This window comes from Necator americanus, chromosome X (assembly GCF_031761385.1).
Source record: "Necator americanus strain Aroian chromosome X, whole genome shotgun sequence".
Taxonomy (NCBI): domain Eukaryota; kingdom Metazoa; phylum Nematoda; class Chromadorea; order Rhabditida; family Ancylostomatidae; genus Necator; species Necator americanus.
Window position 1 is genome coordinate 5813084 of NC_087376.1, and position 23815 is coordinate 5836898.

The 23815-nt window shown below is 40.3% G+C and overlaps 3 protein-coding genes across 5 annotated transcripts; 1 reads left to right on the forward strand and 2 right to left on the reverse strand.

Annotated features, from left to right (window-relative positions):
* Positions 1-2925: 2925 nt before the first annotated feature.
* Positions 2926-8561, reverse strand: RB195_021578 (uncharacterized protein; the record flags this gene model as incomplete). The annotated part of the gene is made up of 28 exons (XM_064208394.1): positions 2926-2988; positions 3067-3216; positions 3267-3368; positions 3460-3545; positions 3627-3741; positions 3799-3974; positions 4032-4113; positions 4172-4273; positions 4335-4400; positions 4469-4588; positions 4653-4755; positions 4815-4903; positions 4963-5042; positions 5105-5221; positions 5284-5404; positions 6046-6121; positions 6187-6345; positions 6459-6643; positions 6694-6726; positions 6875-6978; positions 7037-7145; positions 7378-7579; positions 7652-7749; positions 7812-7878; positions 7937-8050; positions 8110-8224; positions 8285-8363; positions 8418-8561. 28 exons carry the CDS (start codon positions 8559-8561, stop codon positions 2926-2928), a joined length of 3057 nt encoding a protein of 1018 aa, XP_064064275.1.
* A 668-nt stretch (positions 8562-9229) lies between these two features.
* Positions 9230-17906, reverse strand: RB195_021579 (uncharacterized protein; the record flags this gene model as incomplete). 3 transcript variants are annotated; one of them, XM_064208396.1, is made up of 17 exons in its annotated part: positions 9230-9338; positions 9664-9743; positions 9811-9918; positions 10003-10112; positions 10213-10273; positions 11804-11935; positions 12011-12163; positions 12250-12344; positions 12733-12847; positions 13093-13248; positions 13322-13390; positions 14292-14370; positions 14720-14810; positions 14879-15053; positions 15140-15207; positions 15630-15833; positions 17903-17906. In XM_064208396.1, 17 exons carry the CDS (start codon positions 17904-17906, stop codon positions 9230-9232), a joined length of 1809 nt encoding a protein of 602 aa, XP_064064276.1. The 3 variants fall into 3 exon arrangements, with proteins under 3 accessions (XP_064064276.1, XP_064064277.1, XP_064064278.1); XM_064208397.1 differs by lacking the exon at positions 17903-17906 and adding an exon at positions 17136-17208; XM_064208395.1 differs by lacking the exon at positions 17903-17906 and having other exon boundaries at positions 15630-15822.
* Positions 17907-18547: 641 nt separating this feature from the next.
* Positions 18548-23575, forward strand: RB195_021580 (uncharacterized protein; the record flags this gene model as incomplete). Its single annotated transcript, XM_013435096.2, has 12 exons — positions 18548-18590; positions 18674-18828; positions 18889-19037; positions 19110-19194; positions 19259-19381; positions 20143-20238; positions 21004-21195; positions 21265-21428; positions 21479-21572; positions 22005-22067; positions 22160-22324; positions 23471-23575. 12 exons carry the CDS (start codon positions 18548-18550, stop codon positions 23573-23575), a joined length of 1434 nt encoding a protein of 477 aa, XP_013290550.2.
* Positions 23576-23815: the final 240 nt, after the last annotated feature.

Sequence of the window (23815 nt, forward strand, 5' to 3'; positions counted from 1 at the left end):
AACAGAGAAAGCAGGCATTCGAGCTAAACTTGAACATGATGATGACACAGACAGCTTAGGCACAGCACGTTCTTAATTTCATTGTCGTATGTGGCTAAGAATTATACGGCAATGGATCTCCTTACTTCACCGGATATAATCCCTCCACTTGGCATTTCATTTTTCAAAGTCTCTCTCTAGCGTGTCAATCCGCTTAAGATACGCCAACGCGTTCACTTCAATTCAGAATCGCATGAGGTTTACGAACGCGCGTCGCCTATACAATGGTGACCTGCGGGCGCTACCAGATGTATCAAATCAGTGTTTCTACTCTCTCAGGCAAGTCTGACACCAATTTATCGACCCAAAAAGATGAAAAGCTTGGTTGGCAATATTGCGCCTTCGAACTATCGAATATGCAGTCACAGCCCCTGACCAATTGCGTTACAGTCATTAAAATTTCATAAACCACTGTAAATTAGTTATGGCTGCTACGGCTTCTACGCTTGCATCAGCAACCGTAACCTAACGATTCGCTGCAGGACCTATCGGCCTGCCTTACCTAGAAATTGGCTCCTAAATCCGCTCGAAATTAGCTACGTTGGTCGATTCCTAGACCCGAGCGCAACAGCACGCAACACCTGTTGCTGTTGCTGTATTGCCGCAACCACACAACGGCAAATCACCACCTCAAGGTTACAAGATCGCTTGAGTTGATCTTCTAAATTTTGTGATCTATACCGTAGTACAAGTGTTTTTTCTCCATTTTTGGAGTTTTCCCATGGCATTACAGTCATCCTAAGTGTGCACCAACCAATATAGGAAATCTATATTGCCATATTTTTGTATTGCCTGTTCATATCATTATACATGTTATTGCTTGATATTGATTGTTAATTATCTGTCATTACTACGTTTAGTTGTAGCCGCCATATTGTATTCAGTCGCACCGATCACCGGCAACGAATATTCACGATTTCGAAGTCGATAACACGCAAATATGTTGACGAGCACTTTGATCTACAGATTTACTCTTAACGACGTCATGAACTCAAGTCCCTGCGCTACCAACGATTTCAGTCCCTTCCTTCATCATCATGGATTTGATTTCCGCATGACTTCTGGTGCTTCCAGTAATACGTTTGCATTTCCAAAACCCTAATGCTGTTTTTTTTTCGATAGTTGAGATTTTGGCAGAGAACCTCCATATATGCCAGTTTCAAAGATGTGTTTGAAATCTTGCATAAACATCTGGGAATACATTTTTCAGGTTTTTATCCATGCCAGTTTTTTTTTTCTTAGTAGCGTTTATACTGCCTTCTTTGCTTCCACTGTTATCTTGTAGACCGCATAGAATGAGACATAAACAAAGAGTGTGTAGCCCTCTTAGGAACCCATGCATCCCTTTTAGTAATCATTTCAATGCGGATAATTTAATGGATTTTCTTGCCAACAGCTGTCCCTTGTAAGCGTTTTTGGAGGATTTTCAATCTAAAGGAACTCCTTTATGTGACCCTAGTTCATAAAAGATTATCAGTAATTCTCGCCAGTGTGTGGTCCTTTGTGTTGAGCAGCATCTTGTCTTACCAACCTAGAAGACCGTATTTTTCCTGAAGTTCCTGATGATGATGATTCTTGGAGATAAAAAGACTTGGAAATTTTATTTGCAAAGTGAGAGTGGAGAAAAAACACCGAGAGGGAGGAAGATCCCGCTAGTCACACAATGCCATCAGTAGTTGCGGTAAGTCTTGTCAATAAGACCAAAAGTGATCAGCGGCAACCTAGTTCTATGTGGCGATCCTGGATAGCATTTACTCGCAGTTCTTCTTTCCTATTAAATGTATTCCGGGTATTCGTTGAGGTCCTACATACATTCTTCGTCATTCAAATGATATGAGAGTCCGTGTTGTCTATTTACAGCTTATCCTAAGTAGTTGAAGTATCAAATCAGAGTTCATCGCAAAACTATCTGTCGCATTCAAAAGAAACAATTCTTTTAGAAGAGTAGGAAGATGCGATCAACAGCGACTTTAGCTGTCCTTCTCTGAGACGTGCGGAAACGTAGGATTTTACAATAAAAACTGGATTTGGAGAATTCTGTGCAGGTACGAACTTTCTAGTATATCTTCTCTTTCAAGAAAATTTCGTTCCGTTTTTCTGTTCATAAAGTGAAAGCTCCATCCACTTCCCAGTTCTGATATAGTTTGGTGATGAAAAGTAGCTTCGGCTCAAATGAGTGGTTTGAAAGCCCCCTCCGTCAGCACTAATACGAATCAGTTTTTAGCTAAAATCCATATGTGTAAGTCACACTCATTGATGTTTTCGAAGAAAAGCAAGGTGAATTGTATATAAAATTCGAAATTGGTTTTAACATCCTACAATTAGTCGCTTGTATTCAATTCAATACTAGTTCAAGACAAGAAAAAAGTAATCTACGATAGACAGAGATGAGAAGATTGAAATAGGGACCGCAAACGAAACAACAACAGATCATGAAACATGAGAATTATGAGATCAGAGGAAGTTATAGAGACATTCAAAGCGTGAGGGAATCTGCAATGTTGCGCAATATAAAGACCAGCGTGATGCAATTCCAACGCATTCTATCCCGCCCATCTTATACTGTGGAAATTGTCCCGTTATCACTTGCCAAAACAAAGATTAGATCATCCTGTTCAGTGTTTTCTACTTCCACCAGTTTATTGCTCGCCCGTAGATCAACGGTGTGAATAAATCCCTTGCCTTTACAGGCTTTTGATAAATATTAACAATATCTTCATTTCAACGAGAACCAACCACATTAACTCTAAACAAGAAAAACGATGAACAGAAAGAATAGCACGCGTGCGTGTAACATCAACAGTTAATAAAAAGACCGTTGGACGTATTGGACTGGATAGCTCCTAAAATCTCATATAGATAACAACAGAAAACATCTTGCTATATTCAGTCGCTAAGAGCTGCCATTGCTGCTTCAATGCTCTTCATTTCGGTCAGCAATGCCTCTTTCTGGAAGAAAAAAATGGATTTCAATCAGCGGAGCACGGCATTCTGCACAAATACAACTATTCTTGACTCATTCCGTACCTTTTCCGCGTTGGAAATGCGAACAGGAAGCGGGACCTTCTCTTCGTAGTCAGGACGACTCTCCTGCTCCAACAATTTTGCCACAAGCACCTCATTCTTCTCCTTCTTGCCAGCCAGTTTAACTAGCTCCCGTTCCACATTGATTATTCCCTTAAGTAGAAGGATAGCAAAAACACTTTAACAGGCACTCTCATGCTCACCTGTAGGGCAATGTAGACAGCGCATCTTGATGAAATGATAACATGTGCACATCCGCTGGGAATAGTTTCGGATTTAATATTAGACTGCAGCAGAACTTCAACCTACAACAGTAGAGATTCATAACAAAAATGAATTGATTAAGAGATAATTCCTTTCGACAGAGCCCCTTATCGTGCGAGCCAGAAACCAAACCTTGTTGCTTGAAGCAAGCGTTTCAATGAGAGGGATAAGTGAAGACAGACACCGGTGGTCCTCCTCAGAACTCACGGAAGCGTACACTAAGTAAAACAACGATGTATGGGAGTAACCAAATGAAAACAAGGATTAGGTCATTGTGTGAGCAAAAATTAGGAAATTACGATCAGCTTTTGTCTTATTTGTCAATTCGTAATCAGAGCGAAGAGATCTTATTGTTCGCACAACGCTCATTGCAAACGAAACATCTGCCTCGACCTTCTCATTTGTGAACGGATACTAAAATAGTTCAGTGCTACTCTAAAACATGACTTTGACGATGTAGTAATCGAAGACCTGTGACGTTTCTGGATAAGCGTGAACAGTGATGGATGGAGGATGCGTCGCCAGACGAGGAAGATGTTGCCAGAGTTCCTCGGATAAGAACGGCATGACAGGACTGATCAGCCTCAATCCTGTTTCAACGCAGTGGTAGAGCGTGGCCTTTGCGATTTTGCGGGCCTCGTCGCTACCTCAAAAGGAGCGTTCTCAGGAAGAATTTATAAACAACGCCATTAGTCCCAACTTACCAGCAGAAATCACTGGTTTAACAAATTCCAAATAAATGTCACACAAATCATAGAGCCAGAATTCATAAAGTGCAGTGGTAACCTAGAAAATCTGTTGGATTCTGCTGGATTCAACGCAAGAAATACCATATGTCTCAAACCTGGGTAAAGTTGTATGCTTCCATTCCAGCATTACAACGACCCACAGCGTAAGCCATGCGCGAAAGAATCCATTTATCCATTATAGATTCGTTTCCACTGATCTGAAAGTGAAAAGGAACGACACATCCTTTGTGTTTCCAGTTATTGAAAAAAGATAAGCACCTTGAACGTTTGCGCCTTGTAGTCGTTCCCCAACTGCATCAAGGTGAACCGAACTGCTTGCCACATCTGATAGGACACTTATTAAAGAGAAGGAAGTTAAAGTTGATCTGTGGATTGAGTACAGAAGAGCGTGCCTTGTTGCAGAAGAATCTGTAACCTTGAACACGAAGAACGTCTAGGTTTATGTCCCTGCCCTGACTCGTGTAAGCCAGAAGAGCAAAACGCAACGCATCCGTGCCACATTCCGGAATACCCTGAATTCCGTCTTACAGTATAGCTCTATAATGGACCATAAACGTTTTTCAAGAGACTGCTCGCCTTAGGGTAGTCTCTGGCTTGACCAGCTTGCGCAATGGCGAGCTCCTTGGCATCGAGGTTTCCGGTTGTCAGCTGTCGATTCAACTCAGCTAGCGTTACTCCTCTGCAGAAAATGTTTAATACTCAGTTCTGCCGCAAAAAGAATCCAGTACTGCTCAGCACCTGATAACATCTAGTGGATCGATGACGTTCCCGAGAGATTTCGACATTTTACGCCCGTGAGCATCACGAATCATCGCATGAAGGTATACCTAATCATGTGGGTCTTAGCAGATTGTGTCAAACATTGGAAGGAAATCTGGCTGCTTACCTCCTTGAATGGTAGTTTTCCGGTCAGCTCTTGACTCATGAACACCATCCTGGCAACCCAGAAGAATAGAATATCGTGACCTAGGCGAGGTTTCGTTCCGTTCCGACAGTTGCGAAAGCAGAAAAGATCCAGGAAAGCTAACCAGTTTCAAGAACGTTTGATGGGAAGTAAAGTTGCATATCAGAAGTGTTTTCTGGCCACCCCATAATAGCAAATGGCCACATGCCGGAGGAGAACCATGTGTCCAGTACATCCTCGTCTGAAACGGTTCAGCTCGCAATTTACGGACGACCATAAATTTAACTTATTACGATCACGTACCCCACTTCAGCTTAATGAATTTGCGGTCAACATTGAATTTCTTCGCCGCCTTCTCAATTGCGATTTTCTCAGAATGAGCAGACACCCAATAGCGGTCATCGCAAGGATCTCCAGATGGGGTCTAAATGAAACAAGTCCGAATCTCTCTCTGAAATGCCCTCGCTCATCACCTCTAAGTGGTGCCATGGAAATGTAGTACAGGCATATAAAGTTTGTAACAAATTCATAATGATCGTAAGGTTAACTTCATGATAACACACATTTTCCATAAGGAACAAACGAAACTAAATTAATTCAGCGAAAGATTAATAGGTTGAATAACACTGAGAAAAACGAACAGCCAGAGTTTCATTCGTTTCGTCCACGGATTTACGGGTGCACTATGTGTTATCACATTAGGGTGATATTACGCAATATTTGGTTGTGTACTATATCTGTATATACGTAGTTTGTTATAAACCTGACAAAAGGTACTCTTCTCAGAGGGTGCTATTATGAAGAAAATGCAGAGCATAAAAAGAACCCTTTTGAAAAGTCGCGAAGTCGATATTTTCAGTTTCCGCGATAAGATTACCAGAAACAAAGATTGAGAGAATGCAGTGGTTATGACGAATTTAACTGTGAGTTACAGGACAACATATATATCCGATATGCCGGTATTTGCGCACTACGATGCACATTTGCATTGGCTTCGCTCACAAAATCGGAGAGCTGCTCAAACACTGGCGACTAGAAAACCTTATAGGTGGTTCGAATAGGTACCTTTCCATCGATAACGGTAATGAAGTAAGCGGGTATCCGATGTCCCCACCAGAGCTGACGAGAAATGCACCAGTCACTGTAAATGGACAAATACGGTAGGTAATGGTTTACTCGCACGTAGAGTAAGAAGACTGAGCGTACCGACTGCTTTGAAGCCATCGGTTCCATGTAGCGACATGGTAGTCAGGGATCAACTTCAATTCCCCGCTTTCCACGGCGGCCACAGCTTTCCGCGCCATCTCATCGCATTTTACGTACCATTGTGCCTTTAGTAACGGTTCGATAATATCTTTAGAGCGGCTGAATTAATGCATTTGTAGAACTCGACTGACTACTTGGAATTTCTCCAGAAGAATGAAAATCATCCAATTGTCTACTACAGCAATCCCTTTCAAATATTTCGAAGAGATCACCTGCAAACTGGAACAACCATAGCATTATCCTCCGATCCTCTATACAATCCAAGTTCTTTGAGAGCTTCAATCACAGCCTTTCTTGCGTCAAAACGACGCATGCCAGAGAATTTCCCACATCCTGGTGAAATGTTCCCGTCGTCATCAATACATGTGATGAATGGAAGATTGTGGCGTTGACCGACCTAAGGATGTAATATTGACATTGGATGAATAGAGGACTATCGTTACTCACTTCATAGTCATTGTGATCGTGGGCTGGAGTGATCTTCACAGCGCCGGTTCCGAACTCACGATCCACGAATGAATCGGGTACGATGGAGAGTTCTCGGTCAACGAAGGGGTGGATACATACCGGAAAGTAATTTTATTTAGAGACAGTTTGAGAATGACTTGAGCGAAATCGTCGCTACTACCTTGCCGATGAGGTGTTGGTAGCGAGGATCATCGGGATGCACAGCCACGGCGCTGTCACCAAGCATTGTCTCAACACGGGTGGTTGACACTACTACTTCTTCCTCTGCAAGTATTATGTGTCCAGGAGAACAAGGAATCGCATAGACGGTAATGAAGAGAACCTCCGCCCTTAATCTTGTAAGCAAATGAAACAAGCACTCCGAATTCGACTTTCTCTTCATATCCAGGAACGGGGAGTAACGTGCGCCCAGTGAGTTCCTTTTTGTCAACCTGTTGAAATTCAGAAGTATAACTTTAGCAAACTTATTAAGTTACAAAAAATGGAGAAATAAAAAAATATTTTTCATATGAATCAATTAAAGAAGATTATTAAAGAAACCAGGAACTGTTCAAATCCAACAAGGTTTACATTTTTGAAATAGCCAGAAAAAAACGTGCTCACAAAGTCGACAAATCAGGGGAATAGTAAGTAGTAAAAAGGCAGTTGCTAAGCATCGCTTACCTCAATGTCCGAAATAGCGCTACGCAACGCACACGACCAATTGACAAGGCGATTCGAACGGTAAATGGTACCACTTTCGTGCATCCTCACAAAAGCCTCCGTGACCGCGCGAACCATCTTCGGATCCATCATGAAGCAGGCACGATCCCAGTCAACCGATGCTCCCATTTTCCGAAGCTGATCGTAAATTACTCCGCCTTTCCTAAAAAAGAAAATACATCAAAATCTACGAATCAAAATTCAAAATTGAATTCAAGTGTAGTGCATAACGAACTCGTGCTTCCATTTCCACACTTCGTGAATAAAAAGATCACGTCCAAGGTCATGCCGGCTCAAACCCCTCTCTCGCTGCAACTTCTTTTCCACGACAACCTGGAGAGAATTAGATCACGGAGTGAGATTCTCACTAGAAGATATTAACATTTTTTATATACTTGGGTTGCAATTCCAGCGTGATCACATCCAGGATTGAACAGTGTAGTTTTGCCTTTCATGCGATTCCTCAAACCAATAATGTCGTGGCACCCTTCACAAAGAAACTCGTCAAACGAAGGTATACCATCTTGTCAGAGTGTCCTCTACGGTAGTAGCAAGTGCATGGCCGACATGTAACGTTCCAGTTACGTTAGGAGGAGGTATGCAGATGGTGAAATGTCCCTTAGGATTGGGAGTTCTGTAATAGAGTCACAGCATAATCAACTGGCTGCAGATGCTTTTGTGAGTGAAACCTACTTGTCATTCTCCCTTCCATACTCAGGCTTGAAAAATCCTTCTTTCTCCCACCACGAATACCATTCCGACTCTACATAACTCGGGTCATACACATTCGGTAGCCCACTGCTAATATCTAGAATACTGTTTTTAAAGCAAACCCATTAACTACAATATAAATGGGCAGAAAGCTAACCTTTCTTTTCCCCAGGTCTTTGACCGCCGATATATTTTGGCTTTTCCACTACAGTGCGTTGTTTTTTCACTACTTTGTCCTGAAAGTAGACACTACCGAAGCAGCACTATCTGATGTTTAATAGGTAATATACTTCTTTAGGCTTTGCCTCCGCAGCAGCAGCCTTCTCTTTGAGTTTTCGTTGTTTCTCCTCAAATTTAGCTAATTTTGCTGCTTTTTCAGCTTCCTTTTTGAGCTCTTTCTCTGTCTTCTGCCTTGTTTCATCGGCGGCCACCATTCTTTTAATAAATTAATGATTTTGGCACAATTTTATTACGATTTTTTCAAATAGAAACGGAACAACACGGCATGGACCACAAATATTCATGGATAATCAAAAGGTATTGTAACGTTTTACTTTGTCTTCAGCAGTTGAATGAACAAAGATACGATTTATGCAAAGGAGAAGAGAAAACTTGATTTTTCACATTACAAAACAGATATGCAATACAGAAACTGTTTTATGAGCTTAAAATATTAATTTCCTAACAGAATATAGTTCAGTACGAATATACTCTGAAGATCTTGAGATATGCAAACGTTGAAAAAACATTTAAAACCACGTCATCAATGTCAGAAGATCTTTTCATGATTACACGAATAGTCAGACTAGGAAAAATCGATTTTCTCCTTAAATTCGGACCCTCGTCCTGTATTAAATTAACAAAGCTTCTTATGAGCACAGATCATCACGAGTCAATCGGATAAGACAGAACAAAGATGACGGTCTAATAAGAGATATGATGCTGTGGTGATGATTGCAAGACTGAACAAACTGGTCTGAACCAGTAGGAGAGAATATAGTCATGTGGATTCGAAACGAGAATTTTTTTTTCGGTAATTCGATGACCGTAATGGGATGAAAGGCAAGGATGAATAGAATAACCATAAAAATGATTCAAAATCCTAATGCAATCCCAGTCCATTTTTCGTTTCTTCGGCAAAGTAACGGACGTCGAAGTCAGCGTCGTTCGACAGATTATTCAAGATCGTCTTAATTTCGTTTTGAAGGACGCTGAAACGTAAATTACTATCAGTTTAGAAAGCAAAGTTTCGCACACAGCAACGTTCTTGACAAGACTGAAAGTGCGGAGTTGGCAGAAAAAAGTATGATGCGATGCATTCACAAAACTCTCAAACATGCCAACTGTAAGACGATAAATGTGTCTCTTATGATCGCTAGTTAATTGAGTACTTGACAAGTAACTCCTACGAAATCCTAATCTAATGAGGAAATGAGGAAAGTAGCATAGAAGCATCAGCTGTAGGAACAATTCTTGTCAAATGTGTGACCTGGAGTGCGAAATTCCACAGAAATTGTACCAGAGCCGTCAACTAACCTTGCGTCAACAACTTTTCCAATTTTCAAGAGTCCCTTGGCCACATTGAAACGTACATTAGGAACATTATCCTCGCTGAGCTTAATAAATAACATAAATGCTATGTTCAATGTAGAGACTGCAAGTAGTTTCAGATTTACAACTGACCTCTTTAATAACCGGCATTATCTCCTTGGCTGTCTGCTCTGATCCAACAGCGCCAGCAAGTGAATTAAGGCAGAAGAGACATGTCATACGGTGCAGATAATTGAGGTCCTAAAAATCAAAAAAAAAACATTAATTAATACCACAAAAAATGTATTGAATACTGCTGCATTTATATCACACTTGGATAAATACCTTAGATAGCGTTAGCACTTTTGGCATGATATTTTTTGTGGCCCATTCGCCACCGAATTTTTCAGCAAGCTCGGTGAGGATCATCGTGGCAGCTTCACGAATAGCATAAACTGAAAGAAGGTGAGAAGAACAAAATGGGAATGAGAGAGATTCAGGTGCAATAATCTTAGCAAAAAAAAAAAACGAAAATGGAGAGCAGAGTGCAATTACCGTGGTCGCAAAGCCAGTTGAGGCAAAGTGGAAGCATTTTATCGTCGAAGAACTGTTGACCCTAAAAAGTTTGTTGTATGTTCAATATCGAAGCTTTGGAATCTGTTACGCAGAGAATGTTAAAAAACGATTCAGCTCAAGTTATAGAAAGATAAGAATTTGAAACCCAAGACAAAATCCGAAAACAAGAATCAAGGAAAACTTTTTTTTTTTCATTATTTGATATTTGATACTATTTGGGGCCAAAATAGAGCAAGAAAGATTGAGATCATTGAACGCTTACGAATAAAACATTAAGGAAACAATATGCAGCTGATATTTTTTCCGTACTTCAAAAAGCTTTACATGACATTGTATAAGATGTTGCACCAAAGTAATTTCCTATAAAAATCTTCAACTAGTTACTCTAATGTGCTCATAATCTCACTTTCCATTTTTTTTTCTTTTAAAGGCATCACTCCACGAATCTGGGGTGGTGCGGGTTTCAGGTGGGTTATTTCTACAAGGAGTTGTAGATTACGAAGAGAAGGATGATTCCGTCTATTTCTTCCTAATTGCCGTAAAAAACGGCCCGGAAGATACAGCTTCGAGCGTTCTGGCGCGTTATTTCCTACAACGAGTTCGATCCGAGCGCGCTAGGCGTGTGCACGCGCCGCATCTTACAGGCCCTTTTTTACGGCAATTAGGAAGAAATGGAAGGAATCACCCTCTTCATAATCTACGACCCTGTCTGTATAGGGACTCTCCACCTGAAATCCGCACCACTCCAGATTCGGGTGGTGATGCCTTCAAAGAATAGCTCTGGATATTTCCCAACATAACCGTTCCATCTAGAGTAAATTTCGCAGCATTGTCGAAGGAACATCTAAAACTAGAATCTCCCAACACACGAAGGCCATTTTGCCTTTGTCGAATGAGAATGTCTGCTCACGCAGGCGACCTGTCCACCATACAGTCTGGACATCGTTCTAAAGATAGAAAACCGCAACTTTGCCCTGATGACTGAAATGTATGACTTATAAACCATCGCTAGATTGAAACGTGAAAGGGATGTGTTGCAAAAATCCCCGGCAAACAGTTCTTGAAGAAGTCATTCAAGTCCGGTTGCAATCTGTCTCTATTCGCTCAATCGACTGTCATCTTATTTATCGCCGTACTTCTTTTAACCTCTAGACCACAAAAGTTTAGAAGATTCGAGTTTTCTAAAGATGCCACTCTTGTAGAAGTCCAAGTCAACAACGAAGATGGAATCTCCTTACAAGTTGAAAAGTACTAAAATCCAATGAAGAGACAGATTAAATCTGAAGTCCGTGATTAGACGTTCATCGACCATACATCCCGCAGTGCAGTGTTAGTGATCTAAGATTCGCCACTAGGCGCTGTACAGTAACTTTCACTGCGGTAGTTTTTTCTTCCTTATTGATTGTAGTGTCAGGATAAGTGTCGCAGTGTTTTCCTCCATCAGAGAATAACTACAATTTTCCAAAAATCCGTTTTCCTATCCCAAAGTTATGAGGTCGAAATTTATCAAGTATGATGTATGAGGGACACCAAATAAAAAAAAGATGTTACTATGAAGAAGGAAACTCACCAGTTGCGCCGCAAGAAGAGGCATGAACTGAACAATAGCTAGTCGCACACGCCATTTACCATCTTCAGCAAGCTCTACTATAGCTGGTAGGAGTGATTGTGAAAGCTGCGAAGCTCCGATGACATCATTTACCTAAGCAAGTGATTTTTAGAGCAAAAGAACATTTTTTTTTCTAGCAAAAGAACAACTGAAAATGATCCACCTCACCTTATCAAGGCTACTTATAATATTAAGGCGCACTTCAGCAGTACTGTCCTTCAGCAACTGCATATAAATAGGCAGCAATTGTGATATCGTGTTTTCCTTTCCCACTAATGGCGCCAAACCCATAATTACACCGGCGAGCTCAGTTTTTACATGCTAAAATGTTGAAGGTTTACAGGTTGGGGAAAATCCCTCGACATTAGAAAACAAGAGCTCTGAAATGAGAAATATAGACAACAGACCTGATTTGGATCAGTAACTAACTCCTTGACAACTGGCAACACATTGTTTAAAATAGCAGACTCCCTAGCACTCTTCTTCAGATTGGTACAGAATGCTACAAATGTTGGATGTTCATTGCTTCAAGTTAGAAGTTAGTGAAGAGATGACCTCGGTGCACTTGATGAGAACAGAAATAAACTTTAACCAGGATTTTTTTTTGTTGTTTAATTATTATTTCCAACGAAAGTCATCAGCACATTGACATTCGTTTATAGTGAATTTATGTGCAGCCTACAACCACTTTCATTGCGTCTTTTTACATTTCGTGAGGAACCTAAAAAACCATAACCACCATAAACACCATTCGATGTTCCATTGGTTCTACGTAAACAATGAACTCAAGCAGCGGTTTTTTTGTGGTTGCGATGCAGCGAAGTACGGTACCCTTATGCACCAAACATTCACGTGATCATGTTCAGAAACAAAAACGAAAGGAAACCCACTGTTTAGCTTCTGTGCAGCTGCACCGCGAACTTCACCCTCTGGATCCTTGAGAAGATTTGTGAATGCGGGTAGAAGCTCTGTCATAGTCATTTCTTCTCCAATGGCATCTTGTATCTGCAGAATTTTATTATCGAGGATAAGCTGAGTATCCAAGCAAATTTCAAGCATTTACAAAGTTGAGGATTTATTGGGTCATAGGAACGTAAGAAACGATCTATGGCAGCCTCCTAATGTTTTAAATCATAAAAGCGGCTTGAACTTTTAGTTCTTTTCAAATATCAAACAGCTTAGAGTATACTTGCTCAAGAATTACTTCACATAAAAATATGTAAGTAAAAAGAACTGGAAGCAAAAAGTACCTCGGTGAGCTTCTCTGCGACCATGAATCTTACACGCCAACTCTTGTCGTCGATCAAACCGCTCAGAACGGGGCGAACAAGATCACGACGACTGTCCTCAGATAAAAGACCAGCCATGGCTATGCACCCTTCAACGGCTAAGAGGCGAACGGAATCCTACAAATAGGTAAGAGTAAATTTGACCTAAACCATAAGGGAAACAATTGATACTGTGAACCGTAGTTTATACCTGCTCATCGACTGCTAAATCGCAGAACATAGCGTGCAGCTCGTCTACAAGATAGTCTCGTTCAAAAACCTACAATAATTAATGAATGAAAATTCAGGATGTTCAGATCTGATTGAAACTACGAACAAAGATGTTAAACACATAGATGCGATAGGAAGGAGCCGGAGCCACGTCACGTGAAGGGGTGTAGCTTATGTGGTGCAGCTCAAGTGATGAGGATCCCTTCGTCCACAAGTGAAAGAGTCCGTTCGATGAGTGGAGATGTGAAGGGAGTGCTTTTGCCAAACGTCCAGAAGTGAAGAGGGACGGAGCACCGGCTCCGACTACAGCATCTATGGTTGAACAAGTAAGGATTGAGGCGCGAACGGGAAGGTTTCAATGTTTCACAAGCTTATGTCGAAGTAGTTGAAAATCAAAAAGGGAAGTAGTTTACATGGTGAAATCAAGCTCTACTGCATTACCTATACTGTCATTATCATTTATGCACGAAAATCACAAGAACTTTACTATGGGAAATAACGTTAGAATTGCCTATTTTTGACTGTCCTTGATTATTTTCATGTTACGTAAGAATTTTTTGTTTGTGCTGATCTTAACAACAAACCATTGCACAATAAGAGATATGGTAGTGTCAAAACGACATTAAGCACCGTGCAGTTGCGTAAGCGGTTGCGCTCGAAGCGGAGCGGTTGAGATAATGGTTGGAAAAGGGACCATCGGGAACTGCAGCAGTGCACGGTGGTAGCGCGGGTCCTCTCTCGATACTATACCGCTACGCTCCACGGCACCGCTTCGAGCGCAACTGCTTACGCAACTGCACCGTGCTTCATGTTGCTTCGATCCAATTATACATTACATAAGCCTATGTGGATTATGTATTCTGTCAGCTCCGTACTCTCTTGAGTCAAAGCACTCTTATTTAGTTTGATGAAGAAGGAATGGTTTTTAGGTCGTCCTGTTAATAACATACCTTTGCAAAATCTCCTAATTTTGCCGCAGCCGCTCGGCGAACCATTGGAGTGTCGTCTCGACACATCTGCCGAAAGAGGCTGAACAGGTTTACATATCAGTGAAAGCTATTTAATTTAGAGGCAAGCAATTATTTCAGCTAACACATCTATGACCATGTCTTACGATGCCCTCGGACGCTTCTCTGCCACGTGGGACAATGTCCGGTGCTATTGATGGACAGCATCACAAAAATACTCCATGAAGAGTTATGAAATCTTTAAATCTACAATGTAATCTGCTCTCTGAGATATTGTCCGACGATGCAGTTGGACAAAAGACATGCAACACAGTGGTGCCAGATATGTAAAGAAAACACTTGCACAGTGTATTAGTGGTCGAAACAGAAACGGACCAAAACGCTCTGGTAAATGCCACATAACTTATTACCTTCTTAATTCTGCTTTGATGGCAGGACTCACGCGTGGATAAGCAACACTGAAAAGTCCGCATGCGGAAGTACGAGAAGTAAACCAATCGCCTAGAAATTCGCTGATGATATTAGCACAAATTCTTCCCACCTCATGAATCTGGAAACGGAAATTATACCTGTTGCCAACCGTTTGAGCATAGGAATAAAGTGTTCTTCTAAGGCGGCAGTGCTATGCTTATCTGCAATTTTTCTCAAACTCTCCACTGCTTTATCCCTAACAACAGTTTCTTCAACTGTAGCTAAATTCTCGAGAGGTGGAAGCAAGCAGTGAACATAGTCAGGACCACCTACCTGAAATGTTTAACATTGTATTAATAAGTTTTCAAGTACATACTACCATCATACCACAAGAAGTTTACAAGGAATCTCTTTCTTACCAAAGGTGTGAAATTTCCGAGCTGATCTGCTAGAATGAGCAAAACTTCATCTTCATCGTATATTGTGTCTGAAAAGGAATAAAATCATTCAGAGTAACTACGCGGACTGCGTAACATCAGCAGAAACCTGAGCCTTTGGTCCTCTTTATTACGTTTTAGTCACTCCTCATAAATAAGAAACACGAACAGAATGAGCGGTCAGAAACGGAAGGAGTAAGATGAAGAAATTTTTATTGCATAAAATGACGTTATTAGCAACTTCCACGAAGATAACTTTGAAAACTAATTAATCTAGAAAAGAACGGGACAAGGATCGCTGAAAAATCTTGGGACGCTCATCCTCAACGCTTTTCTTTTCATGTACCGTACACTTCCTAACACAACCTCCTACATTTTTGCTCTTAGATGTTGGCTAATGCTTCGTCTCTGAGTCGCAATAGAAAAAAAAAACTTCCTAGAAACGAAGTGTACTATAGTACGTATTACAGACCTGTCAAGAACTGAATGAGCTCGTTTCGGGTCCGTTCAACACCTAGAGCTAGCGCAATTGTTGAGAGTTTTCGAATGCTGTTCAGTCGCAAATGTACATCTTCATTACGGAGTTCATCAATGAGGACGGCGATCGGATAAAGCGAATCATCTGATTCCTCATGTCTTGGCGATTGAGCAATAACCGTTGTCATGCTGGTGAACTCTGAAAAAATCCCCCGTTAAACATCATTGGAACCAATATGGGCACATTAATTTATCTACGGAATTTACATAACACGAATCAACAGACAGAAATTTGAACAGTAAGTAGTGAGGTTGGCGGTAATTCGTAAAATTTGATGAAGAACACAGTTAATCAATAGCAGAGGTCACCAATGTCCGTCATTCTGCAGACTCTCTTGGGAAAAGACTCTTCTATTCGTATGCTTTCACATCTTTTACTGAGCTAAAAGATCAGTATACCAGATATGCAGTAATACTTCAACCTGGTTATTTCCAGGTAAACAGTTTTTTTTTCCAAAATTTACTTACTATCAATAAATTTTACATTATATTAATATTACAAAATTATTACAAAATTCTTAAGCGAGATTATCTGCCTTTTGAAAAGGCCAAACTATGGCCATGATGCGTTTTTTGTTCTGGTAGTATTTAATTATCAAACAAAAATTACAAAAATGGAATTTGTGTCCGGAATACCACAACAACTACGTTGCATCTGTATTAAGGGGTTGGTTACGTCATGGTATCGAATGACGAAAAGTATGGAAAAGCAGCGAAACACAAGAAGCAGCTACTTTTGTGATTGCTTCCTAGGGAGGAAAACTGAGCCATTTGTAGTTAAATATGGACAATGTTGAGTCCAAAGGCAGAGAAAAAAGGGACAGGAAGAACTACCTTCGTTTCGCTAGCCTAGTCAATGCGAAAAAAAGGAGCACGCTTGAAAGATTTAATTCCTGAAGGGAACAATACGAATTATGAGACTTCACCGGATTCAGAAACTTTCTTGTCTGTTCAAGAATCGATGCTTGCACTGATTCGACTCTAAGTCATACCGATAAACAAACGGTACCACTGCACGCTTTCGTCACCTCATCACCTGAGACTGCTTACAAGAGAACAAGCAGAGAACACCGAAGCTTGGAGCCGTGTATTTCTTTTGCGATTTTTTTAAGTCTCGTGCAACATCAGTAATTTCATAAGTTGTAAGAATTAATCGAAAAACTGAATAATGATTGAGTTTGGATAATGAGTAACTTATTCGAAAAAACTTTTTTCCCTTCATTCCTCTGCTAGTGATTCAGCGAATAAACTTGCAAAGATTCGTACGGAGGTACGTGAAACTCGATGGAGCTCCAACTCATAGTTCAAAAAGCAATGAAAAGATCTCTGCTATTCTTCTCAGATTAATAATGACAGTATAATGCTTACGAAGGTGCAATGACGCCATGAAATACGTATGAAATAAAATACGTAAGTTTAAATTTTAAAAAGTGTTACTAACCGTGATGAGATCGGCGCAATGAATGCACTAAATTTGTTGATCGAACATTATTACTGCTCGAGGTAGATTTCATAGAAATTCGATAGCGAGCAAACATATGGTTTTGAGGACAATTGCGAAAGTTCCTCAATACGATGTTAGTTCCCATCCTACTTAAATTACAGCAATTTCGCAACATGTGAGTTATTGCAGGGGCTTCTTTTGAAATCGTGGACTCCACACTCTGATGTGTGGGTTTGAAATCAAGCTAGAAGTTCTGGATGCTATGTCGTCAGAATCGACAAGGAGCAAATGCTCGGTAGGAAATTGTGGTGTTTCCAAGCGTAGTAATCGGTAAGCGAGGACAATGAAGCCTTACAAAACATGTGCACTTCAATAATAGAGCAAAAAGTAAAGGGACAATTAGATAAATAAATGACGAGGGAAGAACCACAACGATAGGAATGGGGACAGCGATCAAGGAGTGATGACGATACGTGTATGACTCATTGCGGTATCAAGGGAATTGAGGAAACACAGATTACAGTGAGGAAACACAGACCACAGTAAAGAAAAAAGAACCTATGTGTCTACCAGATTCCATAACATATACCAGATATCTTGACAGAGAAAAAATATTTGAATCGCGAGCAGACGAGATGAAACATGCTGCAGATCGATCTTGGTGAAACTCGTCCAGTTCGCACACATGCACTATGCGCTCTTCACATCCTTACGTCAACTTGCTCGTAACTTTCATGAGAGACGACAGTCTCTGAACCACTCACCCATTTAGTGTTCGCCAGAAATATTAGGGGATAGGATCCCATAAGATTTGTGCTGGATTTTGCTTCATTTGGGAAGTCACTTTGAAGTTGACTCCTTTTATTTCCTCAAATAATCATTAATTCTTCGTTGAAGTTTTGCTTGGGCACACCAAAATAGTAGTGAGAAAAGTGTCCTCTCGACATCATCCTACCAACCTGAAAATTTTCTCCAATACTTATTGCGAGCGTTCAAAATGCCAACAATGACGACGTTAATAGTGAGGGTGTGGTTTGTCGCAGAAACTGACGAGTTGTCTTTCGTGCTCCGCTAGGAATACTTGCTGGCTAGTCGCAGAAACTGTGTTGGCCTCGTGTGGAATTTCTCTGCTCAGTAATATACTACGCCATTTTCACGGTTCTGCATCTTTAGTTCTTAACAAAAATAATTTCAAATGAGAAGCTGAACACGCGAAATCGTCGAGTACTGGACATAGAGCGAATTTCCTGCCTTTTCCTTTATTTTGTTCTGCGTAATTATTTGTTTTGTATTCTGACAATTAAACTCTCGTATTGTCGTTGCTTGTTCGAATGAGAGAATGGTCAAAGAGTTGTATGTCTTGTTGTTTCTCTTCTTTTAAATTTGAAATCTCTTCAGACCTCGCTGGTATGGCGTCTCCCATCATGTTGGGAGGTCGGGTACTTGGATCAGGTAGGGTATTTAGTATGTTAAGCGAATTTGTTAGGGAATCATGACATAGCACCCTCGTATAAATATGACGCTCATTCGTCTAGCTTCTCGAATTGCTATTCGTGGAGCTGCAACGGCTGCGCCCGCTCCACCGAAAAAGCCGGAGAAAACTTCTTTTGGGAATCTCAAGGATTCCGACCGTATATTTACGAACCTGTACGGTCGTCATGATTACCATCTGAAAGGTGCACTGGCTCGAGTAAGTGTGAAAGTCATTTTCTAAAAAAGCATTGCTTCGAAGAATTGTTAGTTCTTATAGGGTGACTGGTACAAAACGAAAGACATCATTTTGAAAGGTTCGGAATGGATCATCAATGAGGTTCGTACATCGGGACTACGTGGGAGAGGAGGCGCTGGTTTCCCTGCGGGTATGAAATGGGGATTCATGAACAAGCCATTCGATGGACGGTTTGTCCCTCCAGATTTATTTTATTTTTTTTTATTTTTTGTATTTTTGATTGTTTCGTTTAATATTTCTAGACCAAAATATCTCGTTGTGAATGCTGACGAAGGAGAGCCTGGAACATGCAAGGACCGCGAAATAATGAGGCACGATCCGCATAAGGTATTCAATGTTTTATAGGCAACATCCGACAATAAGGAGATTATTAGTAAAGTTTTATATTTAGCTAATCGAAGGTTGCCTGATTGCTGGCGTAGCGATGGGAGCACGTGCTGCGTATATTTACATTCGTGGAGAGTTCTACAATGAAGCTTGTATACTGCAAGAGGCCATCAATGAAGCTTACAAGGTACTGTATGGAAAATTCTAAAGATATCATGTTATTTCCAATTGCACTTCAAATATTGTGCATGCTTATTCGCTGTAAATCCCTCCTACTGTTTGTTCATTCCGTAGCGCTGCTAACGTTTATTTTAAATACTTGATTATTACTTGTTTTGTGGAAACATGTGAGTGAGATCTACTCTATCTTTCGTGTATTCACTGTAGTCGAATTAATCCTTTTTATTTTGGTAAGGGTATTAAGTAAGACTAGTTGAAAGTGAAGATAGACAAATTACGAACAGTGAAATTTTTCTACATTTTGCATAGTAGCTATGTACTGGTTGTCAATGAGTGATAAAATATCTACTTTTCTTCAACACTTCTCTATGGTAAACTTGTACAAGTTTTTGGACCTTGAAGATTCAAGCATAGATCATGATAAGGACAGCTTCATTCTCTGTCAAACTAAGCGCTCAGTCTTTGCGGGGAATCTTCATTGCGACTTCCTCCAATTAGTCGATAATTTTCCTTTACATTACGCTACATTTATTATTCCGTCTACTGCTTTTTCGGGAGTTTTCTATAGCATTTCACACTTGGTAGGCTAGTTGGCAGAAGAGTAATCTCTTCTCTAGCACCCGGTCATAACTGCAAATATCTCGCATCCCCTAGTTTTTGAACTGTCTACTTTTTCTATGTTTCTGTTTGTGTTATTTCATCACTTGTGTTACTGACTGAAATCTTCCAGAAGCGCTTATCTCTTTCTTATTCGCGGAATGTTTTCAGGCTGGATACATTGGCAAGGACTGTTTTGGGACCGGTTATACCTTCGATGTGTTCGTACACCGTGGAGCCGGTGCGTACATTTGCGGAGAGGAAACTGTGAGCAATTCTCTCAACTCTTAGCATTGTACTGTTTATACTTTTTTGTCAGTTGATCCTCTGTCCTTCATGGTAGCAGTTTAGTAACGTCCCCAAAAAGTTTTTCTTTCCAATCTTTTCAAAGCTCATCCTAATCTTCAGCGTGATTAGAGAAAACAGGTCGAAATATAGAGGGGATTTCACATCCTGGGAAGATTACTAGCCACATTATTTTTAATTGATTTTCTTGAGCTGTAGCCAAGATTGGTATTGATCTTCCTTATCAAACAACAGCTAACCTATCGGCGTTATCGCCTTCGTCAGAGCTTGGAAAAATTTTTAAAAAATGAAAAAAGCCAGCTCAAGAAAGTAATCTAAAAACTACGTTTCAACATGCCAAGATTCAAAGACAGTCGAACATGGGCAAAGCCACATTATTGTTTTTTCGTGATATATGGAAATATGACTGAATTCTACAGGATAATATCAGTAGATGTCATAAATTCTTTGTTGACTTTTTCCATTCTTGTTCCTGTCACACTGTATTTTCGCTGTGAAAAAGTAATAGATTGGTAGTGACAATGAAATAGCAGTAAATTGTTACCTACACGGAAAACTGTTGGCTTCACTCTTCTGCTAAGAAGCGTTTCAAAATTAATGTACGTGACCTGTAAGTTACCGCAAATCCAGAATAAAAGTAATAGTGGTACCATTTGTTCGCTCTGCGATGATAATAATGTTCGATTCTATGTTATAAAAATGGAGAATTATGTGATCTGGTTACAGGCTCTAATTGAGTCACTGGAAGGAAAGCAGGGCAAACCGCGTCTGAAGCCACCGTTTCCTGCTGACATTGGTCTCTTTGGGTGTCCAACAACCGTGACAAATGTGGAAACTGTAGCTGTTTCTCCGACTATTTGCCGTCGAGGAGGAGAATGGTTTGCTTCATTTGGACGTGAGCGCAACCGTGGAACTAAGGTGTTTGTTTGGTGAAATATCAACTTCTCGTTATTTGCCGCGTGCTTGGAGTAATTTTAATACATTTAGTTATTCTGTATTTCTGGTCATGTTAACAATCCATGCACGGTTGAAGAGGAGATGTCAATTCCTCTAAAAGAACTCATTGAACGACATTGCGGTGGTGTTATTGGCGGTTGGGATAATCTCCTCGCCATCATACCAGGAGGGTCGTCTGTTCCTCTCTTACCCAAGTATGTTTTATCTCATTTTTCTGCTACAATTTTTGTATGTAACTTTCTAGGAATATTTGCGACACCGTGCTAATGGATTTCGATGCTTTAATTGAGGTTCAGTCAGGTCTTGGAACAGCAGCTGTGATCGTGATGAATAAGCAGGTTTGTTTGTGTTCATTCTGTTCAATAAATCAGTTGTTTTTCAAAATTTTGATGAGTTATGACTTTAATATTTCTCCTTGACTGATTTGTGATGAAGTCTGTGGAGCGGAAACTACCGTCTTTGGAACTAAAAAGTGAAATGTAGATGAGAATATTATTTTATTTCCAATGGTGGTTTTAATGTATAAGGGTTTTCGTAACAGGAATATAAGTTTTGTTAAGTTTTTCCGAATGCTAGCACTGTCCCAGTTTTTTGGGAGCAACCCCATCCGGAATGATTAATAAGTGCTAAAATTTTGTTTTTGCGCTGCTGTAAATAGTCTTCTTCTGTTTGCTCTCTATTTGTAATTTTGTTTCAGGGCAGATGACAAAATTTAAGTGATTTTTGCCACTATTCTCATGTGACTTTTTTCTCTTATTTTTTATTTTCAGGCAGATATTGTCAAATGCATTGCACGTCTTTCATTATTTTACAAGCATGAGAGTTGTGGGCAGGTAATTTTTCTACTCTTTATCATTATTTGGTACTCAGTTAACGGATCACACTACTGTTAAGACTTTCATTTCTGACGTTCACGCCGTTTCAGTGCACACCGTGCAGGGAGGGTTGCAATTGGCTAAATAAAATAATGTGGCGGTTTGTTGACGGTAAAGCAAAAGCGAATGAGATCGATATGATGTGGGAATTATCCAAGCAAATGGAAGGACATACAATTTGTGCCCTTGCAGATGCTGCTGCATGGCCTGTACAGGTAAAATTCATGAGATTTTCATCTTACTGGTGGCTCTCAAAAGTAGTTCCATTTGCGAGTTTTAACCAACAAATCATCTTCATCGGTTCTCACTGGTGTCTGATTTCTTAGGGCTCTTGGAAATAATTAGAAAGTTACTTTAAAGTAGAAGAGCTGCTTGTGAATGTTTCTGAGCCTATTTCTGTGGTTAACGTGTTTGCACTTTCTACGCACTTCTCAAAGAAAGATTTTTTTCAAGCAATTTCATATTCTTATGCCTAATCTTGCTGCTTGTATCTATTAGCACAAACATATCTCCTGTAACATGTGCTACTATATTTTTGTTTTTTCGCCGAGGAAATTTCTGATGAATCTGAGAGCTACTACCAAAGATCAGTTTTCGCCTTGTATGTATAAAACCGTTCTCGACTGAATCAGTAATGACGTAAGTACGGCTGTTAGCAGCACCCAGTTTCTTGGATCACTGTTTGAAGTGATCCGAGAGAATCGATGTGGTTTTACGCACAGAGAATATCCCTTATTACTGACACCACTTTTCATATGGTCTTCTTCTTTATTCCGTCACCGGGAGGACTGAACAGCCGCTATTTATCCACATTGTATATTGAAAGGTCGATGGACAGATTCAAGTTCCTATCAGCTTCAGCGAATCTGCTCAGTGCATTGCGACATGTCATGCTAGGCGTGCGCTTGTCGATAATTAACAAATTTCTCTTAGTAGTTGTCTTTTTGGGGAACTTTTCGGCAAGAATTCGCGGCTTTTCCATTTCTCACATTTGCTTCGAGCGAAGGAGATCATAAATAATGCGAAGTTTACATACGTATGTGTGATAATCAGAACGGATTTTTTTACTGTTGACGGTCTCTTCACCTTGAAGTGCCTTATTCTCTTCATTATATTGAGAGCAATGCCCAGTGAAAATGTAGATGAAAAGGGTTGATTCCGTCGAAAACTTGCAAATCTCGTATTCTTCATCTCATTGCTGAAATTAATACCTTGGGATTTTCAAAGTTTTTGTGTTTCAGTGAAAAAATCTCATGCAGCCTTACGTTAAGTGCTAAGCTCTGCCTCTCAGAAAATATACTTGTGTGAGCAGCGGGAAAAGATATCTTGCAGTTTTTTTCTAAGTCAACGAAATGTTCCAGGGTCTGATTCGTCATTTCCGTCCGGAGTTGGAGCGTCGCATGGCTGAATTCCACAAACAAGTGCAGGAGGAGAATGGAACGAAGAAGGCGCTGGCACAACACTAAACACACACCCACTTCCATCAACAGCAATCCATTCTTTAGCACTAGTTTCACAGACAAGTTGCGATGTGACATACGTGCCCGTCATTGGTCGTCGTTCTTTTCGGCTTTTGTGGTTAATAGAATAATGAGAATAGATTTTGTAATATAAAATAGTGTTGTAGAAATGAAAGTTTATTCGGTGGTGTCGACTTCACATTTTTGTGTTAAAACGTTGGAAATATTTGGAAAAAGGAGGAAATA